Source organism: Ostrea edulis, chromosome 6 (genome assembly GCF_947568905.1).
Source record: "Ostrea edulis chromosome 6, xbOstEdul1.1, whole genome shotgun sequence".
Taxonomy (NCBI): Eukaryota; Metazoa; Mollusca; class Bivalvia; order Ostreida; family Ostreidae; genus Ostrea; species Ostrea edulis.
In genome coordinates, this window is record NC_079169.1 from 37,586,982 (window position 1) to 37,612,596 (window position 25,615).

A 25,615-nucleotide genomic window follows, 5' to 3' on the forward strand; every position below is an offset into this window, starting at 1 on the left:
CTAACGAAACGTGTCTTAACAGAGAGAGAGTCGACATTGTATCTCACCTCCAACTGTTGAAATGTGTTTAACAGAGAGATTCGGCATTGTGTCTCACCCCCAACTAATGAAATGTGTTTAACAGAGAGATTCGGCATTGTGTCTCACCCCCAACTAATGAAATGTGTCTTAACCAAAATAATCGGCATTGTGTCTTATCTCCAACTAATGAAACGTGTCTTAACAGAGAGAGTCGGCATTATGTCTCACCCCCTACTAATGAAACGTGTCTTAACAGAGAGAGTCGGCATTATGTCTCACCCCCTACTAATGAAACGTGTCTTAACAGAGAGAGTCGGCATTATGTCTCACCTCCAACTAATGAAACGTGTCTTAACAGAGAGAGTCGGCATTATGTCTCATCTCCAACTAATACTAATGAAACGTGTCTTAACCAAAATAGTCGGCATTGTGTCTCATCTCCAACTAATGAAACCGTGTCTTAACAGAGAGAGTCGGCATTATGTCTCACCCCCTACTAATGAAACGTGTCTTAACAGAGAGAGTCGGCATTATGTCTCACCTCCAACTAATGAAACGTGTCTTAACAGAGAGAGTCGGCATTATGTCTCACCTCCAACTAATGAAACGTGTCTTAACAGAGAGAGTCGGCATTATGTCTCACCCCAAACTAATGAAACGTGTCTTAACAGAGAGAGTCGGCATTATGTCTCATCTCCAACTAATGAAACGAGATAGTCGACATTGTATCTCACCCCCCAACTAATGAAACATATCTAACATCGTTTTCTGGATTTCTTGCAATACACAAAGAATATAGTAACATTGTAAATTAAATATTTAAAGTTTCTTTAATTGTTACTCAGGCATTTCTATTACTCTAATTTTACAACGAACAAAGGGGCACTCTGGTTCTTTTGGATTCATGTCCTGCTGGGTGATGCTGTAGAGATGCGTCCGTTTATCTATATGTTGGAATCTCAGTCCCACATGTATAGACTGTCTATTCTTATCTTAGTTATTCCTCCGTGACTAGAATCAATATACCAAACACGAAACAGAAGCGTAGCTGATCATACAAATAACATTTATTATTTTTCTTTAACAATGGTGCAGAACTGGCCTTAAACACTGGTTCAAAACTGTTTTGATTATTATGTGGTATGTATGTTTCGAATGTCAAACTTGTATTGAAATTTGTGTCCAAGTGTCTCCAAAACTTTCCAAATACATTTACTATAAAGTGAAACAAGCGCACAGAAACACCTGTAGAGTAACAGAAATGATTGCTTACCATTACAAAGTTTTGATCTGATACCAAAAATAATCATAGAGATAACAATACAAAACTCGGTTGATTATTATATACAAATACAGTGTATAATGGTAATTTATACAACGCTTAATCGTGATTAAATGAAATATTTACAACAAATGTTATATATATACGATAACACTTTAAAGTAACAACAAATTTTCTCACAGAGTAAAATAGGGAAAATACTGGACATGCAAAAATGCCCTTATAAATACTTATACAAACCATGTACAGTACACTCAATATACAACGAAATACGTCGTTTACATGGAAGAGGACGCTTTTGATATGGTTTAAATACCATGTACATGTTAAAAGATCTACAAAACAGTTTCACCACAGAATTGATATTAGCTATGTGTCATGTTATGCTCGACTCTTTACGTGATGCATTCTCCTCAACATTTCTCGAAGATGTCTACGATCACGTGAGCAACTAATCTGTCATCGAAATTGCATGTTGTGTCTGTTGTCAACACAAGTACATGTGTTTGCCAGCTGCTTCCACGGGAACTATCTATCACTCCACGGGAACTATCTATCACTCCTTTTCGCGATCTGCTTTAGCTTTAATTTTTTCAATGTTGGACTTCATAGTATCCTTTGTTTTGTCAATAATAGATATCAGTTCGAAGTCCTTAGGTTTGATAGATTTTGATTTTGTCTCCATATTAGACAAATCAATTTTGGGCCTCTCCGTCGTAGGGTTTGATTTGTTCTTCTTTCGCTTTTTCTTTTTGTTTTTTCTCCTTTTGTTTTTGTTCTTCCTTCTTCTGTTCTTTCTCTTCTTTCCTTTCTTTTTACCCTTGCCATCCCGCCGTCTTTTCCTTCCCTTTCTTTTGTTCCTCTTTAGTTGTCGTAACTTCTTCCTCTCAAGCCTCCGTTTTCTCCGCAATTCTTTTTGATGCGGGTCAGCAGTCCTTGACCGAACGGATGCTAAAGGGATGTTATTGCTCTCACTGACCACTGCTTGGTCTCCGACCAGTCGTTCGGTCACTATTCTCGGACTTCGAACAGGATGAAAGTTTGTTTTAGCTTTTTTAATGCTATTGTCAAAATGTGCAATACAGTTTTCTTCACATTCTCCCCTGCTTCGAAAATTGTTCTGGTTGCCTCGACAACCTTGGAAGAAGAACAATGTACATTCTTTGATGTTCTTATTGTAGAACCATCTCAGATATCTAGCGCCACAGTCCCCAGGCTGGGGTGGAAGATCACATATCCTCATTTTTACTGAAAGAAATCACACGAATGTTTTTAGAATGTGTGTTTAATATTTGATTATATCGCAAGAAACAATTTACTTGCCCTACTTTTCAAGATTAAGGATATCATTGGATATTAGTGCTGTGAAAATGTTCTATATCTGTAAATTTCTTTACGACAATGGTTGTAAAGAATAATCAATTAAAATTACCTCTGACATATTGCGCTGGTACACACACCGGAAATGACATATTCATTGGCCATTGCAAATGCTGTATTGCGCATACCTCCTCTTTTGGACATACTTTATTGGCTTCCTGTAAGAATGAAATTATGCGTTGATATCTATGAAAATATATAATGTCTCAATTCTATATGAACACATTATGTATTTGACAGTGTTTTGTGGTGGTCTAGTAATTCCCTACTAATTAAAATTGTTTCGAACATGTGTATGTAACTGCCAGAACTCGTACCGGTATAGCTATTCTTTCTTTTTTTTAAAGAAAAGAAAAATAGATCAATTTATCCATATTTTGTACAATGTATATATGATTGAATACGCACTTTACATTTCCTTTTGGCCTCTGAACCAATGGCCAAACTGCTTCCGCCTGCCTAAAATAAGAAAATTTGTTATAAATCATCAAGAAAAGTGCACAGCTTTACAAGGTCTAGACATCCTGACATGCAGCTCTATCTTATTAAGTTGTATGATGTGTCCCTAATTAAGAAATTAGCTGAAATTAGAAAAATAGCAATGTGACCCCTGATTCACAATTTCCTCAGTACAAGTTTGCGAACTGTGGCACGTAGGACCTCATACAAAGATCCGATAAATCTTAGTAAAACGCGACAAAATTTGTAAAGTTCCATTATTTATTATGTTTTATTAAGAATGAGGTAAATAAAATAATTCAGTGTTTCTTTACACGTCGCTAGGACTGCGTTACGTGTCCCTGATTAATGACCTACACAAAACTGAAATGAACGTAATTTTGAATCGCATGGGACGAGGTTACTGAACAGTAAGTAATAAAGTGATTTTCACCCTCATATGTTCTCGACTTCCTATGATAGGTAAGATTTTATGACGTGGGCTTATGTTCAATTTAAAGTGAATTTTTCCCTTGTAAAATGATATTTGAGATATAAATTAAACATGGACCATCAAACATAACTGATGTGATTTGAGTGCACTAGGAGGTCTTTACATAGCGGGTCTGTTCAAACACTTCATTAAGATTTTTCAAAAGCATTCCTCCAAAGTCACCCATTTTACTGTTATCAGGGCTCTGCTAAAACTTCGTTAATTGCTGCCAAAGGTCGAAATTTTTGCTTTCAATTCAAAGGCTTAGACGTAGTTTTTTCTTGGTTTTTATTACCCCCCCCCCCCTTCCATTTTTTGTGTGATAGATTTCACATAATACATTGTACCCTATTCAATGGCTTTATTTTTTTTAATGTCGTTATTGTCACTTAGTTAACAGTCCATTTCTTATCACTGAATTTATGCAATTTTTTTGTTTGTTGGATGCTGATTTTAATTCTGTCAAAAAAAAAAAAAAGACGATGCTTCATCAATATACACTTTTCTACTGCAGAATTTTAGAAAAGTCCAAGGACGACACTACGCTACCATACTAAATTTGAACGTTTTTCTATCCATAGACAAAGATTTCCTCTAACACCCAGTATCACTAGAAAAACTTCAAGGTCATAAAGATGTTTGGAATTGAATTCTGAAATATGATTCACATATTTGTATGACATCCACCAATTATCATTGACTGGCAAACCAAGTGTGGCGAAAGTTCGTTAAAAGCGCAAGTGTGGTTTCCCGCAATCTCGGTGGGGTAGCGTCAGGTTAAAATGTTTTTAAATTGTTCAAACGCTTCACTGTTTATCGGATATGACAATCAAACAAATATCTGACAAATAAAGAGCAATATCCATCTCCTGCCTAGTATGTTTTGTGTGGTTATGCAAGTTCCGTTAAATACTTCGCGTGAAACCATTGTGACATGACGATTTAGAAAAGTAACGGATCGAGGTCTCGCCTAAAAGATGTCAATTGTCTTCAAAGGTCGAGAGGAAAATTCTTTAAGTAAATGGCATTCCTACTGCCTTTCGAGAGTCCGCTAAGTTTATCCAAAATCATAATCAAAGCCCACTACACATATCTAATCCTTCGGATATATTCTGTTTCAATCGTCCTTAAACAATTTTACACCAGTATTTTTACCCTCCTGCTTGGTACCAACAACGCACTTAAAAGTTTTTGACATGTTATTGTTAACTGCACTTGTAAAACGGTTTTTCGTTCCCACGGAAATAAATACCAGTCGCAAAATACCAAGTTCATATTCCATCCTTCATTTTTCACCGTATAGTATTCAGTCATGTATAAAAAAAGCGATATTGTTTAATAGAATTTATTAAGGAAGAATTATATTTTCTTTTGCATGTGAAGCCTGTTCTTGAAGTCGGTTGGAAACGAGAAATTCTGGCGGTGTTCGAAGTGTGATTTTTATCAGATGTGGCAAACATTCCTAAATATCAAATATTTTGTCTACAACAACGAAGTGTGTTTTGTCTCTTGTCTAATGATATCGTTATATCTCTCGACTCTAAGCCGGGTGGGACACAACGATCCTGATTTCATAAGGTGTTGAAACAGATCATTTACAGCGTGCGCATATCGATACTATCGCAGCCATATTTTGTATACAATGGGGTAACTTGTCGAAAACCCAGCCTTCTTATCTAGATTATCGGATGTTAAGTTTAAAATGTAGTTTCTAAAAGTCTGAAATATTCTAAAAGTTGCATGAGTTTACAGCTTAAGTGTTATCTATAAGGACACAAAATTCCCAGGATGTCCAAATGGTTTTTTGCAACTTGAAATGTTTGCTTCACATGAAATGTAATTGAAAGACACCACCCTTAATCCATTGTGTTCTCTGTTAAGTATTACTCGAGGGGTAGAAATGGGTTTATATTTTTGTTTAGATTTGAGTAAATTGACAAATCTTCTATTGCCTGTCAGATTAATTGGCGAGGTTATGAAGTACGCAGGGAAAATCAACCGGAGAAAGAATGCCATTTGCGGACCTATCTTTTCTTCTCAAAATGTATTAATCCTTAGAGAGAATACCAATGGACAATTTGAAAAAAAAAGAATGAGTTAAGATTATTTATGCATCATCTCGTCTTTCGCACCTTAAATTAACGATGACAAGCACAAATCGTGAAGCAGAGGACCTCCCGTGTATGAAATTGTATATGCAACTTGACGATATATTATACTCATAATGGATAGAGATTAAAATTTTTTTAAATCTGTCATAGACGTTTAATGCAAACGAATCTTACATTCAATAAATACTTTTTTCAAATTCATATAAGTGATAATGAAACTCTTGCAAACTGCATGATTTGTTTCCCAAAATTTGATGCTAAGTGAAACTGAATTGAATTCCTCCAAAGAACGTTAACTGTACTCTCTATGCGTGAAAATTAATGCACCTGGGTACCAGCTATTTGGACTAACTCCCATGCCCTTTTGCACCTGGGACTGGTGCTGTGATTGTGTATGTATTAGACAATTCGTCCCACAGATCAGATGACAGGGTGATTTTATCACCGGTGTAAGGTGTCAACTGCCGACAAAGCGATGTAACCTTAGAGTTTTGAACACAAGACAAATGCGAGAACCGCAGCCTTACACAATCCTTCTGTTCTTGTTCACAGGTTTGCAGACATTTTACATCTTGCCAGGAAGGACAAATGAGAATGTGTAGACGTGTATCACGTTCTTCAATAAAATAGTGTAGGCATTGAACTCGAGGCAGAAAGGCCAAGATGAAAAAAAAAATGATTTGATGGACAAACTCTCGAAGTAAAATGTAATAGATTTCACATGTAGTAAGTTGAGTAAATTTTCACCTCGCTGCTACGTTTGGCATGACGGGAAAGGTTAACTGGTTTCATTTATCACTGTCCCTGTTCGAGCATACCGGTATTTAGGGTGACGTATGTACTTATTTTCTTTTTCAAAATAATCAATCAACTTTAATTACAATCAGAGAATTCGCGTCCCCACCAACTTCTTTATGTCCGCCATGTTTTATTTGAACACACCTGTAATTATTACCTAACAATATCTGAGGAAAAACAAAACTGTCAACCTTACGCGGGTTTCATGAATGAATATGACGCTTACAATTCAACGCTGAGAATGCTTATTAAGCAATCAAATAATCTTTACATCAGATTTTGAATGAATTCATTCATACCCGACAGATAATGCAAAAACCCTAGTCCCAGAAGAGACAATGTCATCCACAAGCAATATCTGTAAAGGTTAAAGATCTCTTTCGTGGTCCAAATACATCTTTTCATCGACCAAATCAAAATATATTTAATATCATAGTTCATATTTAGATAGACATCGTCCATCTGTTTTACCTATTATTTACGTGTATTGACGAGTAGCTTAATTTCGTACAGGTGCAGTGTTATAGTGGGTTATTTTTCATGAATGGCGTTCATATTTAGCAGGAACAAAAGTCTTCTGGATTAATGCCGGCGAACAAAGTGTGAACACCAATATTTATCAATGGAGATCTCAACCGAACAAAACCCAGGGCGTTTTAACAAACAGAAGCGAAGCCAGGGGTGTGAATTTAATGCTCTGCACAAGGAACATGAAGATTGTCCTCTTTTGTTCAGGTCTTGAATCAGACTATCTTAATCTGAAATGCCACATGCTAAGTATGATCTCTTGATGGAAAAAACGATCTAAATTCAAGCAATTTGTGTTGATTTTTTTCCCCATACTTTGTAATATCTTGATGAAAACTGATTTCGGTCTACTTTAGTTAAATAAGGAATAATTGTGGTCGTTTATGGTAAATTAATTGAGATCGTAGACCCGTTTCTGAAGCGTAAGCCTTCTTTGGGACCACGTTTAGTAATATAACGCCTCGTCAATGTATTAAGAGAAAGTGATAAAGTATTGACAGTTATTTTAAGAAACTATACCGCAAACTAACATAAGATCCATCTTTACGATTTCCTGCTACTGCTGCTGGGTCATACAGGAAGGGTAGGTGGTTATGGGTTAAAAATTTCAATCCTATCCTTTGCTTTGGATTATTGTTGTTTATTAGTCAAAAGCAAACACAGCTTATATACATAGTATACAATGTAATAAATCCAAAATCATATAAAGGTCAACAAAGAATAGAAATTATACTTATACATTGGTATCTCTAATTTCAAAGGAATTTTTAATTTTACCCAAGCTACATAATTAGATGAATTATGGTCATTATAAACAACCCCAATGACCTGAGTACAACTGATCTCTTGGAGATGTAATCGAGGCTTTGATTTCAGCAGAGGAAGATATCCTTTTAGGAATAAATAGCATAGTTCATTTAAAAGACTATAAAACTTTTTTCAACTCCAGAACCCAACACTTTTACACAATACTAGTATTAAACGCGAGGAAGACTTGTCAATGTGTTTCTGATTCTCGTTATCTTACTGAGAGTAGCATTCCTGTACTCTATAAGCGTGAAGTCCGAACTGAGACTTGACCTTCAGATTCTTTCTATGTCTGTGTGTGAACACCAGATAAGACGGTAGAAGTGACAGACGGTCGGGGGGATATAAATGGTTTCTGAAGAGGGTCTTTGTGGTGTAATTAGTCGTATTTCAGTAGATAGTGTGCTGCGCCAGGCAGGGAGCAGGCGATGTTTACCCTCTGCGGGTGTGAACCCTCTTTTGACACACGAACTTCACGTATTGTTGAACGTCTGCTTAATAGAAACGTCAAATTGTCCCGATCTACAGTTTGTGTAACTGAAACCTCGGGATTAAGAAAGAATTCCTATTCACTGTCAGTTGTTATTTTTAAGTGGATTGTGTTTACATTTACTCTCTGTATCTTTTAAGAATACTGCATTTTTATGTATTAATTTCTTCTAAGAGATTGGCCCTCCAATCCATCTGAACCGCTACTCCTACTCTCTCTCTCTCTCTCTCTCTCTCTCTCTGGCAAAGAAATGTGTCTTTATTGTCGCTTTTATATCCTTATTAGTTTGTTGCCGATCTGTGAAAATTGTTCAATTTGGCCAGCAAATTTCTTCTCGGCCCATAAAAGTCCATGCCTTAGATAAGACCCTTTTAAAGCACAATGCTTTATGGTTTGGCTTTCATTAGTTTTCGCAACGCGCCGCTAAACTTTACATGTAAAATCAAAAATATATTTTAAACGTAAATAAATAAAGGGGAAAAAATTTGAACGAATTCTTGATTATTAGATAAACAAATGGTGCAAAGTTGGCGGAGATTCTGCATTAGTCGGGCGATGACTTGTGTGTTAATGACGTCTATCATATTTCACAAATGCTAAGACCTTTTCTTAAAAAATTTGCATTAAAAATACATGATTAAGAAGTGACCCTCCAGTGTTTTAAGAGTGTCGACACTGGAACAGTGGATGAGAGGTTTACTCATCACTTGAAATGTTTGTCTGTAAAACAATTTCAGAAAACATTTTTATTATATGTATAAACATTCAATGCTTTTCAAATTTATTGAAAGAACTTCAAACACTTTTTTAAGATGACGAATCTCTAGTGAGGAATTCATTTTTTTTTAGTTTAAAAGAAATCTTAGGATTGAAAATATGCAAATGTTAATTCCATATCTGCTTCTGATTAAACGAGCCTCTCCTATCCCGATTATTCCAGGGGCCCACATGATCGATGTTGCATGTACTACGTAACAAATGGATTACTTGTGACAGTGATGGATGATTTCTAACCGTTTTACAAACAGGTATACTATCTTAATATCCAAATCGCCCATTCATAACGTCTGACACACACCAGCTAGATTTCTTACATCCGTTTAATGAGAGAGAGAGATACAGTGAGAGAGAGAGAGAGAGAGAGAGAGAGAGAGAGAATTCAAATCCAATGTGAGCTCACACGAAAAAATGACACAGGTGCTTTTAAGTTCTTAAAAAGGATTTCTCATAATTGTCGTTAAGATATCTGAACACTGTGGATTAAAACCTTAAGCCGTAATCCAATGCCTTGGATCAAAATTTCATACTGAATGCACTGTAACCGAGAGTTGAAGAAAAAAAAACCTGTTAGGAATTCTAATTACTTCGTCCTCTGTAAGAAAATTAATGTTTTGAGAAATTGAGTCGTTTACATATTACCTCTGGCATTTTTTGAGAGGAAGGGGTGTTTACCATGATCCCATAATTTAAAGTTTTAAAAAGGATAAAATGCAGGTTTTGTGCTGGATTTTATATTAGTAGAAAAGAGTAGTGTACAGCGACTCTCAGAAATGAAATGACATTTTATTCCTGGTTTTTCTATGAACATAAGACTGAGTTAAATCGTAGCTGATACCATCAGTTGTCGGCCATGGCGTTTTACGGACTGTCGCCAACTAATTCCCGTACCTCCATTAACATCAAATCCATAATTCCAGAATAATTAATGTCCGACATAGAAAACACAACAGTTATGGCCATAAATCGGAGAGAATCTGAGCCCGGTAGTTTGTACAACAATAAATATTTATTTATGATGGCACGTACTTCCCTCCCGCACAAGGTTTGCACTCATTGACTTTATTTCTCTATTAGGAAAATGTGTAGCGGGAAAAAAATCCACCAAGACATATATATTGACATGTTTTGTTATGACGACCTAAACACTCGGTACAGTTCAGGAACAACTCGGGACTAAAGTGCCTTGATTCACTACATGCATCTACTGTAGGTCACATCTTGCACTTACACCAACAGTACCACACATATGAATATTTTTCGCCACGAAGTCAAACTTCAAAAATCACTTAGATATGTAAATCCAAATTTTTGAAATAACGATAGGACGTTAAGATTCTCAATTTCTATAACTTTTTGAATTTAATTTATTCCGGCATAAAATACACTGCAACTATATACGTCAATTAAAAGATATTTATTTCCGTCAAAATAATATTATAATCGCTGAACCCGATCTCGTCTTTTGTATATTTGACCCGTCAAAGGGCGGGTATGCAACATCGATCTTATCATAGCCTGTCTCATTGAAGGGGTATGAAGACAACATTGTCTAAATTGTCAAAAAAGATATAGCACCAACCAAAAGTTTTTTTTTTTATATTTATACTTCACCTTAATAAAAATTATATATACTTGTGCATTGCTGCATCGTGTTAAGAATACCTGCAGTAAGAAATCGTTTCTAGAACAATCACTGAGTGATTATTAGTAGGTTGGACTTGGCATGCCGTGATGGAAGAGAGTAAATCACGTGAAAAATCTGCCACTTAATTCCTCGCAGAGTATTGAATATTACGTCATTTATGGGAAAAGCAAAAAGTGTTGAAAGACATAAAGCACACGGAGGAAGACGGATTAACGGTAGTAGCTGGCAGCAAAGAACTTGATCTCGTATTAGACTGACTGTCACCGAATACCAGAAACTTATCGAGATCCCAAACTATTCACTTCATCCTATTGAATGTGTTGTGTTTTCCGTAAACTGTTTACATAACTAACAGTAAACCTTACAAACAGCGACCTGATAACAAATTCATAGAAACCAAAATGTATAGAAGATACTTGCTTTTATTCCATGTACTTTTAATGTTGCTCAAAAGATTCCCCTCAAAGATTTTATAATTTTTACAAGTCATGACATATTGCGTAATGTTTTATTTCACATTTTTGCATGGCTTTAAGGAAATTTAATAATTAATATATGAATGCATAGAATAGGTTCAGAAAGTTTGTAAAAGCACTGGGAACTATTTTATTAACCAGGTTTCTTTTCAGAGACATGCACATATATCACGGAAGTTGACATATAAAAATAGAGGCTTGTAACTTATACAGACCGAGAAAATCCGGTAATGTTTTTATAATGATTATGTGACTGTTGCTTGTGGTATATGATATGGACCCTGGGTGTCGATTATTACTGCTTACAAAGAAATGCTTCTAACAGGAGTGTCTTGATTGACAAATGTTTTGGTCCTGTTTCTGCTAATCGCGAATGTGTCTTTATTAAAATTTACAATACAATGGCAACCTCCGTGGTCAAAGAGGTCCAGGTTCAAAAGATTGGGACTAATTTATACCAGATGATGACCATCTTTTATAAACTGGTCGTCGATCAAATGTTGTCTTTTGGAGACGCGTACTGGGTAACCGTTTCAATATTTGGACATCGCGGGTTAGAAACATTTTGACTGACGTGTTGTGACACAACCTATTCTTTGTCCCCCGAGTGAAATCAGGTTTATAATATATGTTGACTGATAGAGAATGGGTACTTAAGCACGTCAGTGTACATTGTACGTCCAGAGAAGTAAGTTATATGAAGTTCTATTAAATTATAACAATTTGTCACGAATTTCAAGTACGTAATTAAGTTTATTAATAGTAATCCCTGATTGCTTTCGAACAATAAAGCAAGTGCCCTTCCTATCCAAAAGTTTATTTTATGACATCATGACATTGAATCCAGTTCATTTCAAATTCAAATTAAAAAATGTAGAAAGTAAACACATCACCAAGATCGCACTGATAAGACATATTGAATAGTTCATTTTCTTTTTATATATAAAAGGAAAATTGGAGTTTTTAAGTTCTCATAGAAGTTGGAGTGTGGGTTTGTGACATTGAAAAGATCCATTCAGCAATAAATGTAGTTAAAATGCGCTGCGTGTAAATATTATCTATTGGGGTTAAACGAAGAGGCTTTCAAAGAATGACACTTTCGCTAATTCGTCTTCTATTTATCTTTCACAAAATAAAAACACAACCAGCTCCAAACAAAATGTTTTGCTAAAATATTTCCATGCATGTTACAAATGATTATCTTGCCCCATCGCTTATGACTAACGCGACGGTGGAAATATTGACCATAAGTGTCGATTGTGGCCCTACTTTGTTCATTCACCACTGTGTACTAGGGCAAGTGCTGAAGATAAAAATCTCAGACTGCCAAGGAAGCTCGCACCGCCATGTTAACCCTGTGAATTTAATGCCCCATAGTATATAAGTTTTCAAAAGAATAATTTGACCACTTTACACATCTTGTAATTCAAAATTTGAATTTTGTAGAGTCATTATGGGTAGACTCAGGGCAACATGGAGCCATTGAAAGATTCATAAAATGTCTAGCAGTCACAGCGAGCTTGAGGTTAGGTGTCTCGATGTTGTTGACTTAGTCCGGAAAAGACTCTTCCGTCCGATAAAAGTGAAAAATCATGACGCCTGTCCGCTCTTTCTCGTATTGACATTGCGAGATAGAAGTGCTTATTTATGAGCGAGGATCGCATCCTCCTAATTCTCTTTACTATAAATCTAGCCTTGATTCTCCTATATTGATAGATGTGAAAATCCACTACTTTCGCGTGAAAACATTTTCAATGGCTTATCTTCTTTTCTGAAATCCTTGATTCTTTATTTAACGCACCGAATCTCGTATTTTATGATGAGCTTTTAATTTCAACGTTTTCGATGTGTCAATAAACAAATAAATCGAGAGTTTACGATAATCTTTAAGATTATGGAGATAAGGCATTATGAATTGGACTTAAGGACCCCACCAATGAGCATTCCAGATGTAATAATCCCAAGCCAAATGGACTTGCAATAGTCAAACTCGTTATTCTAACAGATTAACTTTTAGTCTTAATCTTGCTCTAGTCACCAATCAACAAATGAGCCGTATTTAAAAAAATTCCAGTTAGTCTCCCTGAAGAGACATTATGGCGTGATTCTGAATTAATAGACAATTCTAAGATATCTGGAGCTTTGGTAGCAATACAACTCGGGTCTTTCGTCTTAAAGACTAAAATAAAGTAAAACATATTATCTCTAAGATACATGGATTTGATTGACATTTCAAATGGTGCAGGTTATTGTCTGATAATTAATTATGGACTTTTAACATCACTTAAGTTGGAGGCAGGTTTATTAATTGCATAACAGTTTTACATGAAGCTCTTTAAATCAGGAATAACCTCTCTGGCCCCTGGCCTTGGTTAAAAGCTGCATTTGACGTTTCCAGCATGAGAACAATTTATCCTATACGAGAAAGTTTAGAGATGAAATACGCACATCTATCACTTTCGTTGACCCCCAGATCTCCTGTGAAAATTAGCTAGGGCAAAATGTGTTCAGATTTTATCCGGATTTTTCCCCTTTATAATTTCCTATTGAGACTGAAAATCATAAAAAAAAAATTATGACATACTGCAAGAAGAATATCTGATTCCAAATAAAATAATTACGTGGTACTGGAACATTTCTGAGATTTTTTTTCGGTGAGTTAAACCTAATTTCACAACTTAATAGTCTCAGTCACAGAATTCGACAGGTGTTTCTGCATTAACGTTCAATTCATCAATGCTATCTAGATTTAAAAAGTTTATGCTTATTGAAAAGATAGTAAAACGTTATCAATTAGGTAAGTACTGCCACCTAAACATATGATGTTTACTAGGTATTGCTCCAGTCGCGGTCGGCATTCCTCGATTTGGCAGGTTCAGCGTCGTTAATTTTATGTCGTACATTAGAGGGTTTTTTCATTGCGATGCAATGCCCTAGTGAAAATATTCCTTAATTTCCATATCTAAATGATCACCGAAATGGTTCAGGTCTTTTATTTCAAAATGAATTAAAGTGATGGCTATCGTAAAAAGCTAGGATTACAGGTGTTCCTGTATAAATGTACAAAACACATAGAACTGCATGTCATCGCCTACTTAAAACACGTAATGCAAGGAAATGACAGTAAAAAAAAACCTGTGTTGGTTTAGAATTATATCGCCTCACAGGAATCAATGACATTTGATATTTCATCATGTCGAAAATTAAATTTTAAGAAGTTATCATTGCTTTACATGAAATGTGCATAAGATACCAAATACTTTAATTTCATGCCCAGTGAAAATTCGCTAGTATTGTTTGTCACAAATGGATTAGGTACAATTTCGCTAATGGGCATAGTATAAGTAAATACACCGGTGTTACCTGTCCTCCCAGGAGACACAGACTTAGACAGATATACAGGGTTATATCCCTCATGTCTGATTCCAAAGTTTCCACACAAACACACAGAGACTCTACTTAATCACATTCTAAAACATTTAGCGCCGGCTATCAGTTGTCCAAGGCAGAAATTCCATGGAAGAAAAAAGTTCTAAAGTTGGAAAATCTCCGAAAACTCCTCAGTCTACATTGTCAGCGCTTGTATTTTCGAGGTAAATCCGTGGTGTGTTGTTAGACAAGGAAAAACAGAGCTGCTCTCTATTATATTGCTTGAAAAATGTTCCTTCTGGTGAACTTTAATTTTTTACACACAGGTATACAAACATGAGGAACAGCGTTTTAAACGAAAGAATGGGAATTTATGAAGTTCGGCTGGTTCAAATATAGCGCGCTATTGCTTTTTTAACGAAATATAAATACATGAGAATAAACAATCAGATATCGGACTGCAAATCCAATTCATAACTTCATTGCCGTCGTTCTCCGCGAGAAATGAATGGATGATCGATGGAGTTCGAGGGGTGAGGGGTCAGTTGACAACCAATGAGATTGTAGCACAAGTTATAGAACTGTTCGTCTTATACATGTATAAAGTCAAGAGCGTATGTATACCTAAACAGAATTTTTAGTATGTATATAAACTGTTATTTAAACAACAGGCGACTACAAACAACCACATGAGAGCGGGTGTCAACAAATATGTTTATGCAATTGAAACTCGCTAGACCTTGAATAATCAAACTTTTGGACATGTCACACCCTGGCTGTTCTTTCATATTAGACTTTGGGATTTTTTTTTATTTTATTCATGTTAAGACATATTCCTTTTACAGTCAATTTATCATTCATGATAAAACTAAATGGCATTTTTTGTTCTGCAAAAATTATCGTAAAAAAGTACCCCTAGATAATGAATACGGGATGTCATCTTTTTCTCTTCATTTTACATTTATTCCATTTACGCGTGTTTAATTTGTCGTGCACTTTAGAATATTATAAAAGCAGATAATTTTTAATGCAAAAGTCGGCAATAGCATTTACATAAGCTGCTATTTTCCCGTGTTTCTTCTGCATGGACTTTTTTTTAAATTAATGAATTTGTAAATTAAAGAATTTGTTAACGAATTATCTAATCAAATTCCGACAATACATGTACGATAGACTCAGCGTTCCCTTAGTCGTGACACGGTTTATTTTTCTTATAATTCCCCATGTCTCTCACTTACAGGTCTCATTTTGAAGATTCGCTGATTGTGGGCGACACAATAACCAGACGTTGGTACTTTCTGTTTGGACAAAAGATCGTGGTAAGCAATAGACGACATTAATTAACACCGATTAGAAAAGATACGGCCCTGTCTCATCCGACAAGAAAAAGTCGATAATAACTGCTGCTCTGAATGGTCTGCGATTGTCCGATCTGTAATAAGAGGGACACAGGGAGCCATTAAGAGGCGAACAATGACGAGATGAACGTAAAATACAGAATTTATGGAGAGTGTTTTATATGCTTCCAGTTCTGAGCTGTACCCTGCATATAATTTGCAATGAGTAAAGTCTTCTCGTCTCCGTTTAAGTATGCGATGTTGCACTAGTATATTGCTTCAAATATCCATGTTGTGTATGTGCTTACCAATCGTTTTAGAGGAATTTTCCTAGAAGACTAAAATATTGCGATTATTTTCACAAATTTTTATGATGAGCACAGTCTAAATTTAGAAAGAGATGATCTCAACGACCTGCCATCAAAGTAGAAGTGACGACACCCAATGTTCTAATATATATATACATGTATATATATATATATATATATATATATATATATATATATATATATATATACACACAAAATATATATATAAGTTTATATTTATTGTCACTTTTAAATGAATGTTCATACATGTATTTGACTGGGTTGTTTTAACTATTCAGAGTGCAATACTGTGCAGACAGAGGCATCATTGCTTAGTACCCTGTGTGTTTCATACTATACGTATATAGTAAAAACATTACTTCTCATGTGTCATCTTTGTACTATTGTGTATCTTCAATATTTCAGACCAATGTCGAAATTTATGTTGTACATGTATGATGTATTTATACAGCCGCAGAACTGTACATATATTTCACAGCTCTGATCTGTCCCAATATTTTCTCAGAGTGCTACAGTTCTGCAACTAGTATTTATAATAAATCTTATTGTTATAATTGTGAATGTCCCCTAAGGGTCCTAATTCGTAAACACCCACCCACCTACACATTAAAACACATGCGCACGCACGCACACACATTTTCAATGTTTTGGAATTCGATATGATGATAGCCATTTCCTCATGAATGCGATGCAGATGTTGTGAACAATGTGCGTATGGATCTTGATAAATATACTAAGTCTGTTTTAACGACTGGGAATTTCAATAAAAATGAAAGTAGAATGTAAATATAGAAAATAAATTTCAATTTTGAAAAATACGTGTGGATATGTTACCCCGGTAAACCTTTTATAAAATATTATCAATTTACAATTTTCCTTTCATCACTAGCGATAATCATAAAATGACAAAATCTCGTCCCATCCGGAAGCAGTTACATGTACAACGTCTGCAACAGCGCGCGATGACAAGTGCATATCATGAGTTCATAATCTGCTTTGATATAAAACAGACGTCACTAAGAAGTAATATGCTCCTCAAGAGCAGCCTTGGCGAACTAACAGCAAGCTATATAACATCCATCACTCTCCAATAAACTAATTGACATCTTTGTCTTGTAAAAGGCAAAATCAGTTTTGATCTGCTGCTTGTATTTAAAAAAGTCTGGACAGAATAATTAGAACAACTTATCACTCGCTGCGGTATGACGTTACACAGACGAACCGCAGACACTGTATTCTCACCGAGTATACAAAATTTCAAAAATCTTCAGTTCAAGGAATGTTTAAACGTTTGAAGAACTTAAATATGAAAAATTAGGGTTCGTTGCACGGTGTATTTTTACATTTGTATGGTACATGAAGTAAATATTATCAAGACATGTGCCTAGAGGTTGAGTGCATTGCATAAACAACAGGTGATGGTATGTTCTAACGACCCTCCCCAAAACGTCCATCAAGAAAAAATGGCGAACTTTAGCCAGGTAGACATGATTAACGGTGGTCAGACATCTGAACAAGATTATTATTAGGACCGTAAATAACAACATACGGACATTAGGGGTCTAGATTTATTAACAAAAACAGCTGATATATCTCGAACAGAGGAACAAAAAGAGCGCGGACACTACTTTTTGACTACGCCATTGTCGTTAGGAAGTGCGAGAGCTTGTAGACATGTGTAAAGATTTAAAACTTCCAATGCAGTACATATTTTATTGTAGGGTACCTTGCATTGACATATGTACATTATAGCTTATGTTGAATGTTATTGCAATGTTTTCATATATGTTTTGCAATACTTGGAAATCTACTAAATTCACAAAAAGTACAGATAATCTTTTAAAAAATCTTGCGGTTATATTGGTATTTTAGTTACACTGTGGTGCGAATTACATTTGAACACAATTAGAACCCCCGGACGACTCTTGTAGCCGCTGTCTATATTGACTACCTCCGTGTGGTGAAGTTGTGGGTTTCAGATTAGATCTCGCTGGCTCTCCTTGTTGCACAGGTTCTCGCAGTTCCTGGGTTCCATTGGCGTACCTGAGTGTGATTTTTAGCGATAGGAATCCAATTGAAAAAATTCGAAATGCTTCAACACCTAGCTTACCAATCGCGAAGGGATAAAACAGCACAATGCCTTTATTACTTTAACTTGATTTACAACATATAGAAGTATTTAAAATATTTGTGAACATCTTAAATTAAATTTTATCGACATCTTTTGTTGCTGGCTGGTGATAAGTGATAAAGGCAATTTTTTCTATGCATTTTTCTTCACATGGTCAACGACCCAAATCGCCATAATTGTGATGTTTTCCGCCATGCAAACCCATCCTAATTAGTTTTTATTACTCTGAATAGATTCGAAACTATTGCAAAAAGATAGACATTGCTAAACCTCAAAGAAAAATGAAGCTCAATTTTGTCAGAGAAAATAAAGATCACCCTCTTTTCTCTGCATCAGAAAATGGTAATATTGCAATGCTTTCAATGAATAAAACCATGTCATTCAATACTTTACATCATGAATTTTAGATCACTTACAAGCAATATAAGGACATGGTCGAAGAATGCAAACAAACAAAGGTAGCAGGGGACAGTTTCGCACTATAGTCCCGTCAACTTTCTTAAACAATGGAAATACCCCATATTTGAAGTGATACTACATGTGTAAAAATGTAGACAATTATTTTAGGATACGTGTCAAATGTAGCTGAGTGCTTAATGAAAAATTGATATGCAACATGTAGGTGTCACCATGATTCCTAGTATATAGATTAGGTGCAAATACGAAACTAAGACACATGGTCAGTTGCTGAAGAAATTCCGGTGAAAACATGCATGGTTCAGCAAAGGGTCTGTGGCTGAGAGGGAAGGTGGATGGCCCCATATGAAAGGTAGATTTTTGAGAAGGGCAGATAGGGTTCTTGATTGTGCACAGTGTCTAAATCTCCTCGCTTGGTACTGTGATGGTGTGGGGGTGGTGCGTATTAGTCCAAATGAGAGAAAATCAAAGAGAGAAAGGTGCATCTGCTCAGAACATGTTTTGTGCATCAGCACCAGTATGTAAAGATTGCATGTAAATTAGAGTCATAATAACTACACCAATATGAAATTGACATAAAAGAGAAATATGATTTTTTCATCAGTCTGTCATAATCTGACTTTGATGTACACCCTCTACCCTCATGTTTCAGAACAAACAAAAATTGTCCCCTGTCATCCAAAATCAGAGAGAATGATTGAATTGCACCATGCCTAAGTCGACAGAAATACATAACGCGAGTAGCTCTTGCACTACCACAGATCCATCTTCGCTAGACGTAGAAAACTAATGACACTTAATCAATCGGTGATTTTGAAGTAACTTAGGTCAGGAAAAAGCGGCGATCTTTGAAACCATGCTGCATCAGTGCCAGCGAAAACTAATTCTGCACTCACTGTATGTAATATCTGTTGGCTCATCTTTCTGAAGAATTTCCCAAATGATGCTATCCGTCAAATCAGGTTTTTATGAAGCAATAAATATTATATAATTCATAATCGTGATTATTGGCAGGGAATCATGCATTAAGAGGGATAGGCCGTGGATGAAACAGCGGAACAGGTGTCCAAAAGGGCGAGAGAAAAAATGCTCGGAGTGCATCGGTGGTTTTCAATTCGCTTGTTCACAAATTGAGATAAATTAAAATGAAACCTCCCAGAAGACGGAAACATCTATCAGAAAGGAACGATTTTTTGCTTTTGTTTTGTTTTATGGACTTCACAGGTTATGATGCATGAGATTAAAAACAGTACCCATGTGTTGAATATGTAGCTCTGTTTGGTTTTTTTTTTTTTTTTTTTTTTTTTTTTTTTGAAATATGGCGTTTCAGATGTGATGGAATCAAGAAACTGATTTGTTTCCATAAGAATATAAATTATATATGACAAAACAAATGAGCATTACTAAGCGCCATCAAACTGTAACAATGTCGTCATTTCTACTTTGTTGGCAGATCAAAATCACCTCTTCCTAATTTTAGACTGTTTCATGTGCTCACCATCAAACCTCTGTAATTTACAGCTCCATTATAATAAAAATATAGTTAGAGTTAGGTCATAGAGGAAAATCCCTTTAGAATGATGTTCCATTCTGGCAGTTCTAGAGCAAATCAGGTTTGGGTTAAGTTAAAATTGGGTTATGGTAAAACTGTTGATCCTGAATATCGTCAAGCGACCTTCCATTATAAGTTAGAGTGTTGAGAGTTCGAATCCAGACCCTGTCGGACCTGTAAGCCCAAAATCCTAAACACCCTGACAATTGAATGGATTCTGTCTTCCTAAAACATGTTTAAGAACTTTTAAAGAACGCCTGCAATCCTAGCAGTTTTCAAAATACAAAACACAAATTCAACTGTCTTAAGATATGCGCTGGTAAAAAGACAAACATGCATACAGACTGTACAATTTTAAGATCAACATAATCAGTCATTTATTACACTGTACCTGTACGCTATCTTTTTCTTTTCTTTTTTTGTTGTTGTTTTGTTTAGTCTGGTTATGAAAAGTTTTCAAAATGTGCTGGCTCATTCTCTGATAAAATGCCAACCTCGATACGTAATCTTTTGTAACATTATGTACAGAGAGAAAAATGACAATCAAATTAAAATGAAACCGATGGGTCCTGGGGTCAGAAGTATGAGTGATACACCCGACTAAAACAAGTCAACACAATAAATCATATGTAATTGATTCTAACTAACACTCCAGCTCATCAGATAGAGATCGTATATTGTCTGTGGGTCTGGGGAGGTAGGTTGCCTGGATTCTTCGGAGCGCTTTCTCACCACATAACAAAAGCGAGGATTTCCGAACATTCATCATGTCGAAAGAAGCCAAAACGTAACTAGATCCTATTGAAATGAAATCTTATCTATATATTGTCGGAATCTTTAAATTCATAATTGACCGAGATAAAGGGAAACAATTTGTATTTGCATGCTATTATGATTTACGACTTCGGATTGTGTAAAGATCGATTTTTTTTGCAATGCTTTAGATTAAGTCGACTACACCCTTGTACCACCTGTTTCCTATCACCTCGACGCATAAAGTGTCATGTTGTATTTGTGTCAGACATGCAGTTACATTACAAAAATCAGCCCAAGTGGAGAAAATTTTCAATGCTTTTACAAAGCAATTATACATTCGCCAAAAGAAAAAAAATCGCCACATGAAATGCCGTTGGTATGTAAACGATACATTTCAAACATTATAGTCTGCGCATGGATTCATTTAGAATGTTTATCTAGTCTTTAATGCTTGCATTATTTTTTTAAATATATATCTATCAGTGTTTGACGGCATTTGAATCATTTTGCGATTTTTGTATAAAGACGTTCGCATTCCACGGATTTTTTTCATTAAAGTAAACAGAACGGTTTTTCTTTTGACAAATTTAAATTTATTGCACTCTTTCAAAAAATGTCATGTCCATTGCGAGATGAGAGCTTGTTTGTACATTGTGTTTATGCTGTGTAAGTATTGACAACTTACATGTAACACAACGGGTCGCAAAGTATCTACTTCATTTCTTATTTATTTATTTTGAACCATGTCATGTCTCTCTTCGTTAAATGAACAAGGCAGTACTTATACTTGATCCTTAAAAGGGGAATTCGAATCGACTACATAAGAACACTTACTCATACCGTGAGGAACATACAAATAAAAAAATTATGACGTAGCAATGTATAACACCATTGATAAAACTGTAAGTGGGCCATTAAAATGTTCAGGAAAGGAACATTAATTCTATTCGCGGATTACTTATAGTATTATGGGCAAGAACAGTAAAGGAGTATTATGATACCGTTTTGTTTTCGTATTATATTTTAATTATGAAGTGTGAAACAGTCGGAAATTCATACGTCAAATTCACGCTTATTTAAAGCTTAACTAGTACCAGCCAAACTTTATTGATATGCAGACGTTAAGCTTGATTTAATCCGTAATCCATTAATTGACTACGCCGTTGTCTGTTCCCCGTAAATTACAACTTCTGTTTCACGCTACAAGTATCGAATTATAACCCTTTATTTTGTCTGTCAACTTGTTCATTATCGGTGATATTGCTAAATACAGAAAACATAAAAGTCTCTCGTTAAGTTGTTAAAGAAACAGTATTTGTTTAAAGAGGACTTTAGTTTGACCCCGAGTAAGCAAATGACAGTAATAATAACAGTCTATTTGCTCTTTGAATGGTCCGCACACCTGGTTTCGTGTTTGCTCAGTGAATTCCGCTAGGATTTATCTTGTAAAGCAATGTTAGTTTTTCCACTGTATTGCTACTCTAGATTTAACACATTCTGAAATAAGAAAACCCGTATCAAGGGATGAACAATGCTTCTCTTCGTCATATTTACCAAAGGATACATATTAGAGTGGACAAACTGGCTCTTTTTTCTAATTCATGTTTGTATCCAATATACAATCACCACGACAATTATCTTTTCGCATTGCTAAAATAACAAAGTGAAACCACATTGTACAATAATGGGAGGGAAATATACCAAGTCAGATACGTTTAGCATGCAAATCACGAAAATAATATATTTACCATCTTTTTAACACATTTTTCATAATGCTTGCAGTAACAAAGATGACTAGTACCTATCCACGTACACGTATATTGGCATTATCGACAATTGAACAACATGTACCAACGATAATTTTTGTGACGGATGAGAAATGAATTTTCTCTACGAAATAACTGGATGGACAAAATTTATAAAATGATATGTCTTATTTTGAACAGTCGGCCATGTCCCAAATATTTCAATCCCAAATTTATTTTAACGTCCAGCAAACAACGTAAACTCGGTACACACATTTGCCGACAGAAGCAGGGCCAGAAGCATGCCAAGTCTCCGAAAGTACAATAAGCCATATACAGGGCCAGAAGCATGCCAAGTCTCCGAAAGTACAATAAGCCCTATAGAGGGTCAGAAGCATGCCAAGTCTCCGAAAGTACAATAAGCCCTATAGAGGGTCAGAAGCATGCCAAGTCTCCGAAAGTACAATAAGCCCTATGGAGGGTCAGAAGCATGCCAAGTCTCCAAAAGTACAATAAGCCCTATGGAGGGTCAGAAGCATGCCAAGTCTCCAAAAGTACAATAAGCCCTATGGAGGGTCAGAAGCATGCCAAGTCTCCAAAAGTACAATAAGCCCTATAGAGGGTCAGAAGCATGCCAAGTCTCCAAAAGTACAATAAGCCCTATAGAGGGTCAGAAGCATGCCAAGTCTCCGAAAGTACAATAAGCCCTATAGAGGGTCAGAAGCATGCCAAGTCTCCGAAAGTACAATAAGCCCTATAGAGGGTCAGAAGCATGCCAAGTCAGCCCTATACATGTATTTTCTATATATTCGAACACACTCGATAAAATCGAAATTTACTGAGTAGCACTGAAATTTTTCTCTTTTGTGAAACAACATCAGATATATGAAAAAGGTAAGATAAATCTCCACGTATATCTAAATCTGCTTCTTTTGATGCATCATGGAAGTCAAAAATTGATTTAAGTCCATGGTCTTCTGCAGATACCCAATAAGAGGATCTGGTAACACGGAGGTGGGGGTGTCGTGGATGTAGATGGTACGACATGTAATGTATGGGGATACTGAGCGACTCACTGGAAAAATATCGGTTAAAGATGGCGAACCTATCGTAGATCTGGGCGATGTTCTGGATTCCTTCAGTAAACAATAGTGGATAACAATGGAGGCAACGATTAAACATTTACATCTAAATCGATGCTTCCAGCAATGTCGGGGTGAAACAACGCCTGCGAGAGACTCTAGTTTATTAATGAGGCGAGCTCAGACAAAGTGTTGACGTGATAAAAACAACGTCTTTAAGGATTCCTCGATTTCGCTGTATCTATGTGGATGTGACTAAAAGTTTCCCATGGTGACATATCACGTCCATTATCAGATGAAGAAAATTGGAGATAATTAGAAGCTACCCATTTGAACTAACGTTTATATACCACGTTATTTTACTATACCCGTTCAGATACAGGTATGTTCCCAAGACTTTTCTGACATAACCTTCCAAATTACTCCGGATTGGTGGGATTAGATTTGTACATACAGAGACAGATCCTACTTTAGTTTGAATTATGCTATATAGATCAAAAGTATCAGGGAATCTTAACGGTATAGCCGTTCATTAATGGAGTCGATCAGCTCAGTTTCCTTTTTAGTGCCCTATCTGGTCACCCGATCTCCTGTAATTCACTCCAAGCCTCTTCGACATTACCAGGGTTGTGCTAAAAGACCCAGAAATGCCCTTCAGCGGGGACTTATTGGAGAGTATCATTTTTATGAGGCGCTAAAGAAGAATTTGTTTTGGGTCGTGAAAAGCCGTCGTTTTTTTTTTTAAATTGACAAATCAAGTGCCCTTGCCGATTCCCGTATCGATAAGGGAGGAAAATGTCAGCTTAAAGCTAACTTGTTTATATACAGAAGGATTAGTTACACAATGGGTGAAACTTTATGCTCCCCCCCCCCGGATATTAGGAATATATCTATAAATTCTTCACTTAGGATTCTTATTGCATCCATAGGTCAAAAGTTTTGTGTCATACAGCCAGCAAATTTTTCAATATAAATATTTGAAATAAAACTTGTAGATTGAACAAGGTTTCCTCGTCTCTGCCTGATGTCAGAGAAATGTGACGGGGTCGTCTTGATGTTTGAAGACAACAGACGACGGCGACATCAGACAACAGACGACATCACAGCTCGCCACAATACAATATTAGACAATCTCAAATATAGAGCAGATGTGTAATCGATACTTTCAAAATAGCGTTTCACTTGGAACATATTTTAAACCTCTTTTCTGGCGTTTAATCCTACTTGTACAGTGAATCATAAAGAAATATATAGTAATAGTGTAATAGAAATTCCTGACAGATTTTAACTCAGTTTTCGTTTCTGTGAAAAACAAGAGGCCCACAGACCTTATCGGTCACCTAAATACATGTACTAGTGAAAATATATCACTACTTCAACGGACTATGAAATCTAGAAAAAACATTCCTGTTTTGAATATCTTACATGTAGTTAAATTCTAATGTTCAGCCACAGTATAAAACAAGATGTGTTCTTAAAACTTTACTGCCCTCAAAAGTGCATACACTGATGAAAGGCTTTAAATAATAGGTATATTAACATTAAAACATCAAAAGATGACTAATTTGGACTCGTCCTAAAGTTAAAACCTTGGGTTGTGAAATTCACCATTTTTTTGTACATCCTTACCTGCTATTCCTAAGTATGC

At 35.8% G+C, this 25,615-nt stretch overlaps 1 protein-coding gene and 1 long non-coding RNA gene across 2 annotated transcripts; one reads left to right on the plus strand and one right to left on the minus strand.

Annotated features, from left to right (window-relative positions):
- Nucleotides 1–1,070: 1,070 nt before the first annotated feature.
- LOC125682967 (tissue factor pathway inhibitor-like) lies at nucleotides 1,071–15,181 on the minus strand. Its single transcript, XM_048923620.2, has 4 exons — nucleotides 14,613–15,181; nucleotides 3,092–3,142; nucleotides 2,736–2,841; nucleotides 1,071–2,551 (listed from the first exon to the last, which is right to left on the minus strand). The coding sequence occupies exons 1-4, from the start codon at nucleotides 14,664–14,666 to the stop codon at nucleotides 1,860–1,862; spliced, it is 903 nt and encodes a 300-aa protein (XP_048779577.1). The 5' UTR covers nucleotides 14,667–15,181; the 3' UTR covers nucleotides 1,071–1,859.
- Nucleotides 9,261–24,914, plus strand: LOC125682983 (uncharacterized). Its single transcript, XR_007372756.2, has 3 exons — nucleotides 9,261–9,376; nucleotides 15,859–15,937; nucleotides 23,869–24,914. It is a non-coding gene; the product is annotated as an uncharacterized LOC125682983 (long non-coding RNA).
- Nucleotides 24,915–25,615: the final 701 nt, after the last annotated feature.